Here is a 12,673-nt window from a genome sequence, read left to right on the forward strand (position 1 = left end):
TAGATCGTAAATGTGAGAATTAAAAGTTGATGAAACAGACAAATAATCGGCCATATTCTTAAACAACCAGTAGTTTTGTAGCAAACATTAATATAACATTGCTGAATAAAAACCACAACTAATCACCAATCCTCCTTATTTATTTTTTGTAATCAGAGAAACGAGTGACAAATTATGTCTGAAGTACATTTACGCTAAGCCATGAATGCAACATTCCCAAAACAATCTCAAGAATAGTGATAAACATCACGAGCAAGGCCTACGTGTGCGCTTGTTGAACATTTAAAATGCGACGAGGCACAAGATATTACCATCCTGAGCAGGCAAATAACCAGGATACACAGCATCTATATTATATCATCTGCTTCGAATTATGTAGGTTACAAAAGGAACTATAGTTGGTCGTAACAAACCAGGTGATCATAACTCTCAAACTCATGAAGACTTTAGGTCAAAAGATCAAATACATGCTCTAAAAGCAGTTGTAAGATTATAATCTTCAACTTTTTAAATCTCTTTTACACTTGAGAGTAAAATATGGTCTAAAATAACATCAACTAGACAAAGCCTGGCGTCTTCAAAATACTTTTTAGTTTGCTAGAGGGAAATGGCTATTCATGCAAACATTCCTAAATTATGGGTGAGATGTATAGAAATCTGGAAATAATATTTCTCTAGATGAAAGCTTTTCTCGGCACTGATCTTGCGATACAATGCATGATTAATAAAGGTCAAGGTTAGTTATGGCGCAATTATTCTTCTAGTCTAAAGACAGCTAATGAACGTGATAAAATAAGGGCAATCTCGAAATGAGCGAGGATTTAGTATCTCTTTTATCACACCAGCTTTACTGTGATCTACTGATAATTTGTAAGATTTCAGAGAGAATGGCGGCATCTTTTGTGATCCACAAGCCCTGTCTCATTCATATCCAACCTCGTATGCAGTATGAGTAACCTAGTATGAGCCTTATAAATTATTATGAAATTGAGTGTAATGTACCAATGTTTGTATTCTCTGATTATTCATGATCATCACACCTGTATGTCAGCTGATGCAACACATTATGTGAATCAACAGTTTTTACAAGCTAGTGCAGAAATGTTTCCTTGTTATGCTTTCAGTGTGGCAATCTATAATATTGTTTATCTTATTGTGTGTCGTCTGATTCATTGCTGACTTGTTTGTGACAAAATCTTTCAGTGAAATAAATTAGTCTAGTCTAGCACAGCAAACAGTCAAGAAGCTCCCTGTGCACTTCTAATGATAATTAACGTATAAATGAATACATTAAATTGGCGACGAAGAAAAAAGTTTCTACGCTAGACTGGTAAAAATGGCAGCAACAGGTGCAACCACAGCGTCAGCGGTTCCGGTGTTTGGCGGGAAGGTTGAGACGTATTTGGAAAAATTGGACAGTTATTATGCGTTCCACGGAACCAAACCGGAAAAGAAAAAACATGTGCTCATCATGGGACTGTCAGAAGAGCAATATGAAACGCTGGCCTGTCTAACTGCACCAAGGAAGCCAAAAGAAGTGGATGCAGAGGATTTAATTGAGCTGCTGCGAAGGCATTATGGAGCAACAACGAACAAGATGATGGAGCGGGCGAAATTCAGAGAGGTGAAAAGAAGTCCATCAGAGTCAGTTTCAGAGTTTGTGCTGAAACTACGATCTCAAGCTCGAACGTGTGAGTTTCAGGCTAATTTGGAAGAAAATCTGCTAGAACAGTTCCGGATAGGTGTCAATAGTAAGACAGTTCGGGACAGAATTTCAGCAATGCCAGCTGACAGACAAGCAGACCTTTCCGAAGTGGTAGCCATAGCTCGACAAGTGGAGATTGAGGAGAAATTAGACTCGATGAGTGTCACCACCCCACCTGCAGTCGATGTCTCAGCTGTAAGGAAGCAAAGGAGGCATGGTAAGAAATCGTCTACTCCTAGTTCTACTGTTAAGAAGAAAGCATGTTTCCGGTGTATGAGCGAGAAACATCTTAGCAGCAGTACAGATTGTCCAGCCCTGCACCGTAACTGTAACACATGCCACAAAAAAGGACACTTTGCGGGATCTAAATTCTGTAATGGAAAACCCAAAAGGTCTACTACCGTGTCCGCAGTAAACAACCCCGAGTCAAGCGATAGCGATATGTATGCCATTCAGCACATTAGAAGTAAGATGCCTAGATGCTACATCAACATTATGGGTGAGAGAATTCCATTCATTCTTGATACTGGAGCCTGCAGCAATATTATTGGTGTTGACACTTATAATAAGCTGAAGTCCAAGCATAGCATCTCACTGCAAGCTGTCAATGATGATGACAATCTTTTTGGCTATGGCAGCAAGAGAAAATTAGATTTGTGTGGGTCATTCAGTGCTATTGTTCAATGTGGTCATAAAACGGCACGTGCTATTTTCTATGTTTACAATGGTGTGGCTAAATGCTTGTTATCACATGAAACAGCTGTTAGTCTGTCTTTAGTGTCATATAGTGATAATGTTTTGTGTAACATTTTGCCTGGCAATTCTGATGACATAATTAAAAGTTTTCCGACAGTTTTCCAAGGTTTGGGTAAGCTGGTAGGATATCAGGTCAAATTCCACATAGACCCTACAGTAGAGCCAGTAGCTCAACCTCTTAGGAGAACTCCTTTTGGAGTCAGGGAGGGGTTACGTAGGAAATTAGATGCTATGGTGGGTGAGGGTGTCATAGAGCAGGTTGTGGGTGTCCCGTCCCGGTGGAGCAGTCCCCTGGTGTGTGTACCTAAAGACAATGGTGACATTAGGGTAACAGTTGACATGCGAAGGGCAAACAAGGCAATTACTCGTGAACGCCACCCCATTCCCACAATCAAGGAAATGCTTGCTAATTTAGAGGGAGGGAAGGTTTTCTCTCGTTTAGATATGAATCAGGGATTTAATCAGGTAGAATTGGAGAAAGAATCAAGGGATATTACCACTTTCTCCACTCCATTTGGCCTGTATCGTTACAAGCAGTTGACAATGGGAGTCAATGCTAGCCCAGAATGTTTTCAGTATATCATCCAGCAGGTTTTGTCAGGTCTAGAGGGTGTACAAAACATGGCTGACGATATCTTCTTACAAGCTAGTTCGGTAGAGGAACATGATATAAGGTTGAAGGCTTTGCTTGAGCGACTCAGAGACGTTGGTATAACCTTGAACGCGAAGAAATGCCAATTCCGTTGTAGCAAGGTTAAGTTTTTAGGTTTTATTGTCTCAGATAAAGGTATATCGGCAGATCCTGAGAAAGTAGAAGCGGTAGTTAATTTCAAAGCCCCACAGAATGCAACTGAGTGTAGAAGTTTCATGGGTCTGGTGAACTTTGTGGGCCGCTTTCTTCCTGATCTTGCAACTGTGTCAGAGCCTATACGGAGATTGATGCATAAGAATGTTGTGTTTCGATGGGCAAGTGAGCAAAAGAAAGCGTTTGATAAGATCAAACACTTGATGAGCAATGCAGAGACACTGGCGCATTATGATGCTAATGCTAAGACGAAATTAATTGCTGATGCATCTCCATTTGCTTTAGGGGCAGTGCTTGTACAGACACAGCATGGGGTTAACCAGGTGATTGCTTATGGTCATAGATCACTTTCTGATATCGAGAAGCGTTACAGCCAAACTGAGCGTGAGGCACTCTCATTGGTGTGGGCGTGTGAACATTTCAGGCTATATTTGTTGGGCACAGAGTTTGAGCTGATAACTGATCACAAGGCTTTGCAGTTTATTCTCAACAATCCTTGTTCTAAGCCAGTACCTAGGATAGAGCGATGGGCATTGAGGTTGCAGTCATTCAGGTTCAATGTAGTGTATCAGAGTGGCAAATCAAACATAGCAGATCCATTGTCTAGGATGGTGAATTGGGTTGGTGATTCTCCATTTATTAGCAATGTTACAAGTGAGAGTTATATGGAATACACAGCTCGTGACTCTGTTCCGAAAGCTATGACATGGAAGGAAATAGTTGACCAGTCTAATCAGTGTGAGGAAATCAAGCTCTTGAAACAGGCCATTTATAGCAATGATTTTGGGAGTTGTCCTTCCTCGTTCAAAAGTGTGTCTATTGAGCTTAGTGAGGTTCAGGGTGTTGTACTGAGAGATAAGAGGATTGTTATACCCAGAAGTTTGAGAGATAAGGCTGTGGAACTCGCTCATGAAGGTCATCAGGGTATTGTAAAAACCAAGCAGAGGCTACGAACCAAAGTGTGGTGGCCAGGTATTGACAGAATGGCAGAGAGCTATTGTAGGAAATGCATTGAGTGTATGACAGTATCTCAGCCAGATCCACCTCAGCAGGTGACAATGACAAAGTTTCCGGATAAACCATGGTCATACTTGAGTGCTGACATTTTAGGTCCTTTACCAGATGGTAGGTCAATTATGGTGCTTGTCGACTATTACTCTCGATATTTTGAATGTGCATTTCTAGGCTCTACCAAGTCTGCAAAGATTATTGAGTTTCTAGACACCGTGTTTGCTAGGTTTGGGTACTGTGAGACTCTGAGAACGGATAATGGTCCTCAGTTTATATCAGCAGAGTTCCAGGATTATTTACAGGCTTGTAATATAAAGTGGATATCAACTACCCCATTGTGGCCTCAGGCAAATGGAGAGGTAGAAAGGGTAAATCGTACGATTCTCAAATCCTTGAAAATTGCACATGGTAAAAAGGAAAATTTAGGCAAGGCTTTGAGGGATTTTCTCATGGCATACAGATCAACACCGCACAGCAGCACAGGCGTGGCACCATTTAGCCTTCTGTTTGGTGGCCGTGAAATGAGAACTAAACTTCCTGGTTTGTGCGGTGAAACTGATCCAACTGTGTTTGAGAAAGCAGCTGATTTTGACGCAAGAGCTAAGCATGTAAACAAAGAAAATGTAGATAAGCGTTTATCCAGTAAGGATATTGAGATCGGAGATGAGGTTTTAATGAGAAAAGAGAAAGGGGGAAAGCTAGATGGTAATTTTGAATCAAACCCCAAAACAGTTGTGGCTAAAGAAGGGTCTGAAATAATTGTTAGGGATGAGAGTGGGAAACAAACACGTAGAAACTCCACTTTTGTCAAAGTTTTGCCTGACGCAGTTCAACTGGGCCCTGGTAACCAAAGTACCTTAAAGGGGGCCAACAGGGCTGACTGTTCTATTCCACTGGCTCCTAACCATGACTCTACCCGACCACGTCACCCACCAGAGAGATATGGGGATATTAGGGTACATTAAACAGATTACAGTAGGACCTTGTGGAATTTGAAGCTGAAATCTTATCAGCCCTAGGATACTTTATAGCTAGTCTCATTTTATTCTGATTATATATATATTTTACACTGTGTGTTACAAATTAGCTTTGTTTAATGGATGTTTTTCAAATAACTGCTTACACAAATGTAGCTGTCTGATTTATGTCACAACAGGACTTAATGCCTGTAAAATTGGTAAGGGATGTAATGTACCAATGTTTGTATTCTCTGATTATTCATGATCATCACACCTGTATGTCAGCTGATGCAACACATTATGTGAATCAACAGTTTTTACAAGCTAGTGCAGAAATGTTTCCTTGTTATGCTTTCAGTGTGGCAATCTATAATATTGTTTATCTTATTGTGTGTCGTCTGATTCATTGCTGACTTGTTTGTGACAAAATCTTTCAGTGAAATAAATTAGTCTAGTCTAGCACAGCAAACAGTCAAGAAGCTCCCTGTGCACTTCTAATGATAATTAACGTATAAATGAATACATTAAATTGAGTACGCAATGCGAACCTAAAACCTGGTGTGTTTTTTCTCAAAGCCTCATATTCTTGTATTAGCACCTCGTATAGCTATTGCATAATAGTCTTACAGGAAGAAGACCTGCTAGGCAAAAGTAAGCCATCTTGAAATATTAGTTCATAAAGTAAAACTTTTGCGAAAACTGCATTAGAGGTACCAAGTTATGTAAGGCAAAAATGGTTAAAAAATGAGAGGGTATGTCAGGGTCTGTATGCTTTGCGTTTCAAAAACACCACACACCTAGTCTAGTCAGTTTTTTTATAGTTCAAGGGTCACACATCCTGGGTCTCCATTCAACAACATGCACAGTCTAAAATCTATTTAAGATTTTTTTTAAATGTCGTTTTTTTCACACATATCACAAGGTAAGTTTTGTCATAAGTGGATGTTAGGATTGCATTAATTATATGACAGAACGGATATTACGATTACGTGGTTGACATGACAGAGCTTTGATTCAGAGCTATTGAGTGGTAATGCTAGTGGTAGAAGTAATGAGCTTCATGAAAGATTAGCTAAAAACCAATCGAAACTCAAGAAAAATAATTTTTGTAATGGCATTATTATGAAAATATATGGTTGGTATTATTATATAGTAGCTATAATACTATCACTGCGTAGAGGAACTTGCAACTACTGAAACGCATTTCAAACATCCGCCAATGAGCGAGTTTTTGCCACCACACCATGTGAGTCAACAAGTGAGTGCTGCTTTAATAAACAAGAGAGACCAATGTAAACGATCTACCACGGAGCCATAGAAGCTTAGTTGGCAGTTGGATCGCTCGAGTACAATGAAGCATAAACAAGCAATTTGAAGGGAACGTGTGCCAGTCAATTAGCAGCCCTACTAAACCAACAAATGATTGATAAAAGTCTCCTTGAAGTAGATTAAGGTGGGATGAGCTCCATTACCTTGGTGGCACCCTGCTGTATTATTTGGTTTGCATCTGCAATCAGCAGTTTGGTTTTACTAGAGACTTGGTACAGCGTTAAGGCCCGTGTAAAAGTGCTTACGATGAGAGCTGCTTACGCCACTGACTTGAGCTCGGTTCACATAGAATTCTCAGCATGGCGCAAGATATGTAGCGGCTATGTACGGACTCCCTGTGTTGTTGATGATTCGGGTGAATGCTGTGACCGTAAGGCTTAGCTTGCCATCACACAAGAGTAATGTGAAACTAGAGTTTCAGGCAGTGATGTAACCAAAATAGCCCGACGATTCAGACGATTCATATGAACGGCTCAAAAAACATCCCAAGTGAACTCTTCTACTTTAAACCAGCTCAATGAAAAGTACATATTTGGATGAGCACATACCTCCGACAAAGGAGAGCGGTTAAACATCATTTGTCACCAATTTATGGGATTAGTCAAGGAACGCAATCGCTATAAAACAGCTGTGAGGTGCATCGTACTCTCACACTATATATGTACAATATATGTATACTATATATGTAGACTAGGCTTTAGACATGTGTCCATATCAACCATAAATATTGGTAAAGTGGTTTAGTGTACCGCCAAACTACTTTCAGTAGAGATCTATAGTAAATTATGACTGCTAGAGCAAAATGCTCTATAATACAGCACATCATATATGTACTGTAATATAATACAGTACATATATGATGTGCTGTAGAATACAACACATCATATATGTAATATATTACAATATTCTAGAAAACAGTAATGTGAGACACGACACTGACTAAGAGTGCTTCGAACTCCCTCAGGGGTACACATGCAGCCTTCGGATTTCAATCCTGCACTCCTCCAAGTTGAAGCAAAATAACCTAGATTGCCTGGCATACAGGGGTTGGGTCGGCTTGTTGACAGTGAATATCGTCAGCATATGTCAGTTTGCATCGTCAGCTTGTCGTCAGCATATGCTGCTGCCTGGGACTTACAAACAGTTAATGTTTATGGGCTAAAATAACTGAGCGTGCGGCCGTCTAACAAACACGCTTGTTTGGAGAGTGCTCAAAATGTTTTATTGGATTCGTCCACAGGTCATTCCTTTGTCAATAGACTAACTTTATCATAAAATCGAGCACAAATCGTTGAAAGCGAAATGTAGTGAATAACTTCGGGATTATGTATTGTGTTCCGCTTACTTCCAATCAACGATAAGAGTTTTTAGATAATTTATCACGCATAATCCTCTAGGGTATGCATAGGATTTAAAAGGATCATTAATACACCAGTAAACAACCAGAGCACTTCTCATCAATCTCTAACAGAGATGAACAGAGATAGTTCCATAATTTAAGCATAACAGTAAAAAGTACCAATATAGTTAGAATATCTGTGTACAACTTTTTTATGTCACATATTCTTTCTTGGTCTAATCAAGGAAGCCATACTAGTATATTCAGAGAAAAAAGTAATGAACCAATGGCAAAATCATTGTTTCTGTCTACAAGACAATTACTATGAATACTAACTAAGCCCTGTGAATAATAATTGCTGGAATATCACAGGCTAAGAATGAAAAAAATTATTACTGCAGTCCGCTAGTGCTATATTTCATGGTACCAAACTATCTAATGCCTAATTAAAGAGTTGCCCACCCCCAGTTAGCCTTGCAAGTTGAGAGGAGATCATTCATAATGTAGTGCACTATGAACCATGCACCAAGGAAGCATCGCAGTTACCCCAACGGTTACCCCAGCCATTTGTTGTCAATACTATTTTAGGAAAGCCATCAAACAATGCTAAATGTTGAGAACATGATGATACATGTACCACAATTATAATCATCTCCATTAATATCTAATACAGTGAATTATGTTAGCTATAATCTACATCCCCACCTGTATATGGGGAGTATAATTCAATAGAAACCTGCTACACCTATTATTGTTTCATCTGCTTGTGCCGAATTACTAGCCATACTATATTGAGTCCAAATATAAAGGGCTATACTGGTTGCATGAATACATTGAATGAAAAGCAATTTAGGAACAACTGAAGGGTCAAACAAAACAACAATTATAGTACACAAAACAGCTGAGTATTAATAAAGATAATAGGTTGATTTTGGTTACTCGATACATTCAAAAGCCTGTTTCACAGACTGGCCTAGTTTGCCTTGAAAGAGATATATATGGAAAGTAAAGTGACAGCCAAAAGAACACAAATGAAACTACTTAATGGTTAAAAATGGATAATTTATGGCATAAAGGATATCTTTAAAGATTTGTCTGCAAATTAGACCTCTATGAAACACTACTCTTTCGGAGTTACTACGAATGAAGTACATACAGATAAGTACAACTACGGATGGAGGAGAGGGTCTGGCAAATGGCTCACTATGCTGTACAATGCTCACTTGCTTATAGATAAAAGAAATACACTATGTGTTTCTATGAGTGCTGATTGGCAGCACTGGATGTGATACCTTAATTAAAACCGTCTAGGAGCCCTAGAACGTTTAGTTGAATGCAAACCAGTGCAATGCTAGTCAAAACAAATCAGGAGCTAGGCAGGATGGAGTCAAAACCCGAAAAAACAAGTTTGCTTCCGGGCAAAGCTACCCGTGTCTAGCTTTATCCTGCAATGCAAAGTAGAACTACAAAGCTCTTTCTACTAAGTATACCAACTCCTAACATAAAAGACTTGGTTAAATATCAAAATAGACGTAATAAACAGAAAGACTATCGGATTTCCCACCTCAACCAATCCAACTAATCATTAATCAACGTTCTTGACATTCAAGCTAATGCCACAGATCCCTTCAATGAATGAGCTTAGGCTCTTGCTATTGTAATATGTGTAGTCTGCGCACACCGAGGGACCGAACAGAACCTGTCACTCATCAGTGTCATACAGTAGCTGGGAAATGAGTGAGGACACCCAGTCCAACGGGTTTGGTAATAAACAATGGCGACGCCATGAAAGCTAAATACTTGAAAGTGTACTGAGACCGAATATCTTAGCACTCCGTAGTGGAGCAATCTACCAGCTGTCCTACAAACCACATTCATAATTCTTGCACCTGCATTGACCACTACGGCAAACTGAGCTGAATGTATAATAAATATATATTAAAAATATAGTGAAGGATATTTTGGTTCCCTTTGTTTAAAACTGTTTTAGTCCAACTCCCAACACATTTAAAGCACGTATTAAAAATATTGCAAATAAATTATATTAAACTAGAAGAGCATGAGCATTTATTACATTTGTGTAAATAAAGTCAAGGATTTGCTTGCAATTTAAATGCTATTCTAAATCTATAGTTTGATCACTCAACAATCTCTCCTAGCTGCTGGAATAGACATCGCTAATGGCCTTCTATAAGGGCGGTTTAACAGGATGTGAAGTTATCAGGTAAGAAATAATCTATAAATCTATTAATCTATCTACGTGATAAGAAGTGTTGTAAAGTTACTTGATGGGATGTAATCTAGTTTTACAGCATGCTTTTCTTTCTCATTCGAAAACAGCTGAGCATCTGGCCAATCTATTGTTTTTTTGTGTAACAAAAAACTTGATGTGGAAGCTTAGCTCCATAAGACACCACCAGAAAAAAATTACAATAATGATAAAAAGATGATGAGAAAGCATTGTGGCAATAGCTTAACTCTATGAGAGCTCTACAAGATTACTTCAATGATCGCAGTTTTCCAAAACAGACACAAAGAAAGTAATATAAACATCAGTTTTGGGCAACTTGCTAACAGAACATTCTTTTAAATGGCCCATTAGATTCATGAAGTTAGTGTCGCTAGTTTTCCTGCCCCACCAAGCATAATATTAGTGGAATGCATTAAAATTGACCAAAGATATGATTGGTTTTCCGCAAATGCTCGGTCTATTTCTAGCTTTAAGATCATTTAGTATATCATTATATATATATAATACATATATTATATATACTATATATATGTGAACTTGATGAACAGCCTCTTACAACAATATAGCAGAAACTGGAGATGAGTAAAAGCAATAACTACTAAATGAAGGCTAACTAGCTACAGTGTAGCTACAATCTCTCAAAGACACGAGGACGGAAGATAGACATAACAAGGAAAACCGCAGAGCAATCTCAAAATAGGAACAGCTAGTAGATTTCAAGCATTGATGACTTGTTCCAAACCTACCTGTGATTCATCAAAACTCTTCTTTTTAGAACGTTTAGACTTTCTTGTAAACAGTCCTCTAAGAGATGCTCCCGCGTTGACAAATAGTCTCTTATCTTTCTTCTCAATTTTGTACATGGAAGCAGCCATGACCGCTGACCATGTATATCCGGAGAAGTTAAGGTTATAGTTACAATAATCTGTCACATTCCGGTGTTAGGTACTCAAACTACTATCGGCAAGATAATCCAAGGTGGAGAGGCGAACAAACAGCTGAGATGACAAACACTTTGAAGTTATGGTCGCTGTATCATGTTACTAACAACCATACCTCTATACTAGATGTCCTTTGAAAAAAGTTCACAACTGACGAGTCAGTAGGTGTGTAAACTGAAGGAAAGGATGAGATAATTGAACCGATGCTCCTTTCTGTCAGCCTAACAATTGTGAAATAGTGAGGCCTATCCCAGTCAAGCTGAACGATTCATTGGGTTAGACGAGAATAATGCGTCTCAATGCTAATTTGTTAAGCACGACTGCGCAATCTAGTTATAAACTAGTCGATGAAAGGTAACCCCCAATTAATTGACAACAATTCCTTGGTCAGTTGAATAATAACTTTCAATAAAAAGAGCAACAACTGAAATTCCTCAACACTATCAGAGTGAAGCAGTAGGTTTGCGACAATGGGTGAGGGCATACAATGGCATGGGAAGAAACCTGTACGTAAAATGTTGAAACACTCATATTGAGAGTAGAACCCGTTTATGTAAATGTCTTTTTATCACGCATTTGTGAGATTATGATTTATTTATTTAAGATTGTAAAGGTGGCCTTGCTCTGTGGCACTTGTCGCATAGGCAACCGGCTCCCCTATCACAACTATGCCACCTGAATAACTTCCTTGGCTCAACTTTAAATTAATGGGCTTGAATGAAAGTTATGCACTATTCTGTCTCACTACTAGATACGCTTCGTTACCAACCCCTAATAATCATTGAGTTAGTACCAGACATCTCTACTATCTACCATAACTATACACAGCATTGGCTACAATTGTCGAACATAATAATTTCACAAAGGATGTGATTTAAATTCTCAAATCACTGTTAACCTCTTTGACGACATTCACAACAATGAGGGACAACTGGAAGAACATTTTTCACGAGCTAACCATCAAAAAGAAGTTGACAACGGCTTTAGAATGCGACCAGGAAATCTGTAGTGTATAACTACTTCAGATGATGACATACATAGTTAAAAGTGTGTAGGTAGGAGCACAAGTCAAAAGTAATCTGTGGACAGTCAACTTATCAAATTTACAGAGTACCAACGGCAGCTGAGAGAGAGTGCGATACGATCCATCTCTTCAACATTTCTAATACAACAACATGAAATCTTACAGTGACCCTTAGAAGCTATACTGCCATACTCTGACTTGCCAATGTAACAGCTCTTAGCAAAATTGAATCAAATTTTTCTTATCGTTTCGTGAAGAATCAGTTGAGAGAACTGGTATAAAACTTTACATTAAGTATGAACATTTCAAGCTTGTATTTCATGCAAAAAATCTTTAACAAAACTCCTTCACATCTAAGGTAAGTATTTCCCTATGACGATTTAGAATAAAAAGGTGTATTCAACAAGCGGCCTCTCATCTTCATCTTTCACACTAAAATTAATTTCTTGCAACAAATTCTCATCTCAAATATGGTAAATGCAACTAAGCATAACGCGCAACCAAAGAGAAAATCCAGTAATGAATTGATAAGCGTACTAGGAGCTAGATGTGG

General features: G+C 38.7%; 1 protein-coding gene across 1 annotated transcript in view; it reads right to left on the reverse strand.

Moving 5' to 3' along the window:
• Window positions 1-11,030, reverse strand: part of LOC137394105 (dystonin-like) — a 73,018-nt gene extending 61,988 nt beyond the window's left edge. Inside the window, exon 1 of the mRNA XM_068080823.1 lies at window positions 10,902-11,030. Within this exon, the coding sequence (XP_067936924.1) occupies window positions 10,902-11,030 (129 nt within the window). The remainder of the gene's footprint in view (window positions 1-10,901) is intronic.
• Window positions 11,031-12,673: the final 1,643 nt, after the last annotated feature.

This window comes from Watersipora subatra, chromosome 4 (assembly GCF_963576615.1).
Source record: "Watersipora subatra chromosome 4, tzWatSuba1.1, whole genome shotgun sequence".
Classification (NCBI taxonomy): domain Eukaryota; kingdom Metazoa; phylum Bryozoa; class Gymnolaemata; order Cheilostomatida; family Watersiporidae; genus Watersipora; species Watersipora subatra.